General features: G+C 48.2%; 1 protein-coding gene across 1 annotated transcript; it reads left to right on the forward strand.

Annotated features, from left to right (window-relative positions):
* The first annotated feature begins 249 nt into the window (after positions 1-249).
* Positions 250-1,424, forward strand: LOC116256241 (ethylene-responsive transcription factor TINY-like). Its single transcript, XM_031632540.2, has one exon. It carries the CDS (start codon positions 323-325, stop codon positions 1,094-1,096), a length of 774 nt encoding a protein of 257 aa, XP_031488400.1. The 5' UTR covers positions 250-322; the 3' UTR covers positions 1,097-1,424.
* The last annotated feature ends 1,111 nt before the right edge of the window (positions 1,425-2,535 follow it).

The following is a 2,535-nucleotide window of genomic DNA, read 5'->3' on the forward strand; positions in this document are numbered from 1 at the left end:
CGCTACCCCATCTTCTTTCTTACTGCTTCTTTTCTGTGACGATCGCCATTTCTTGGACTCTTATTAGTCGGTTGTCTTAACCATGAAATTTCTACTTCTACTGCTTTCTCTCTCTCTCTACATTTCTTCTCCCTCTACATCTTATTCTCTCTCTACATTTCTTCTCTCTCTAGATATCTCTCTCTCTCTCCACGTGTATTTAGAGAAAGGCGCCCATCCAACTTGCACTATATAAAATGCAGTAGATGCACCCATTTTTGCATCAAATGCACCACACATAAGAGTCGGAGTAAGTGAGAAGGGAGGGCGAGGGAGTGTGACCATGAGGGATCCGAGCAACTCAGAAGCTGCTTCGGAAAGCAGCAGCACCTCTCCATCCTCCTCCTCCTCGCCGTCCCCGCCGTCCCCATCGTCCGCTTCCTCCGGGAACCTGAAAATTCAGAAGGCGGCGCTCCTCCACCAGAAGCCCCAACTGGCGGAGGAGGACGAGAGCAAGAGGAAGAAGGCGAAGGACAGCAAGCACCCCGTGTACAGGGGGGTGAGGATGAGGAACTGGGGGAAATGGGTGTCGGAGATCCGCGAGCCGCGGAAGAAGTCGAGAATCTGGCTGGGGACGTTCCCGACGCCGGAGATGGCGGCGAGGGCGCACGACGTCGCGGCCTTGAGCATCAAGGGCGCCGCGGCGATACTCAATTTCCCCGAGCTGACGTCCTCTCTGCCCAAGCCAGCGACATTATCCCCTCGAGACATACAGGCGGCCGCTGCAGCGGCGGCTGCCATGGAACCGGCAGCCTCGGCCGCCGCTGCCGCGGCAGCGGATGCCGATGACTTCCATGTCATCAGCGGAGAGGAGGACCTCATTGAGCTTCCTTCGCTCAGTGGGAGTTGCTCCCCTGCATTGCAGGTTTCCTATCAGTCCGTAATTGAGGACGATTTCTTCCTCGATTTGCCGGCTGACTTCTCCATGGCTGAATCCATGTCTTCCTGGTACTGGAACCCGAGCGACTTTGGGTCCGTTGATCAAATGGTGGCAAAGGAAACTGGTCTCGGTGTTGTGGGCAACGGTAATTTCGAGGCTTTGTTATGGGATTACTAGCAACATAAACCTCCAACCTTGTCCAATCTCTCTCTCTCTCTTTCTCTGTTGATTTTCCTTCTTCTTTATTCCAAGTTTTGTGTTTGTGGGTACTCCATTTTCATTGAGGCCCATCTGTTTATGTTTCTGCTTGTTTGAGTGAAACTGTACAGATTTGAATGGAGAAAAAAAAAAGGAAAAAAAAGTCCTTGTTTGTGCAAAATCTTTGCTCTTTTCGTTTACTGCTTTGAGAGAGAGATGATGTTTGTGAACAGAAATTCTCAATAATCGAGAGAGAGAGAGAGATGGTACTTGACAGAATACATTCTCCATTATTGGAGCTTTGATCAAAACCAGTGGCATCAAAGTTATGTAAAATTATGTTGACCAGGGATTATTGGTGGGCAGCCATAGGAAGAAGAGTCAATTGACAGTAGAACGGTGGCCATGTTTGGCTCTGGATCCGACGTCTATCGAGAATGGTGTTGTACTTGTACAGACTTCATGCCCTGGTGGCGGAACAGAGCCAAAGATCATTGAGGTCAGGCGCAGTAGTAGTAACAGTGGTAGCCACTGTGCGGTAGAAGAAAGAAAAGGTATGTTGGTCATTGGAAGCAGGAAGAGAGAAGCGGGGCCTTTAGGTCATCCGGGTACTTGCTCACCATTTTTCTTTTCCCTCCCTTCAGACACCATAATCCTTCTTCCTCAGTCAGAGTTGGATCTGTTCTGTCCTTGCCTGATCTCAGTAAGATTGTTTACTTTCTTTACTTTTTCTTCTGATTGTCTCACCATTGGCTCTCTTCCAACAGAGAAAGAGAGAGAGAGAGAGCGAGAGCGAGAGAGGTGCATTTAGAGATCTTGGCACCTATAGCCCAAAAGGGTTCTGGGTGCCAGAAGAATCCTTGATAAGTGATAACCAAAGGGCCAAGACAGAATTCACCATTTTTGGACAGAACAGGCAAAAACAGGGAGAGAGAGAGCGAGAGGGAAAGAGAAAAGGCAAAGAAAAAATCACAACTGTAGCTTTCCGACGGAGAAAGCGACGTTTTCTACTCCAGGAAGAGTGTCTGCAATATCATTAGATTTGTTTTTTCCTCCTCTCTTCTCCCTTTTCCCCTACACACAAAATTGTAGAACGTTTTATGAACCCCAGTCTCCCCTTTACGGGCTTTCGAGCAATAATAGCTCCTGCGCAGTCACCAACTCAACCTCCTGATCCCATTCAGACCATTCACTTGTCTCCCACCTCCTCCATTAATCGCCTCTGCTTTTCCCATGAAGTAATCGGGTTCACTGACAATGAAGGGATAAAAGAAACGAACGACTTTCCGTTTCATGTAGATGAATTTTGCAGCTAAGTAAGATTGGTAGAACACCACATCTCGAATCACAGGATAAATGTCTTCCTTTCTTTTTTTTTCTTCTTTTTCCCCGCAGGGCCTAGGGGTTGTACAAATAGA

This window comes from Nymphaea colorata, chromosome 6, assembly GCF_008831285.2.
Source record: "Nymphaea colorata isolate Beijing-Zhang1983 chromosome 6, ASM883128v2, whole genome shotgun sequence".
NCBI lineage: Eukaryota > Viridiplantae > Streptophyta > Magnoliopsida > Nymphaeales > Nymphaeaceae > Nymphaea > Nymphaea colorata.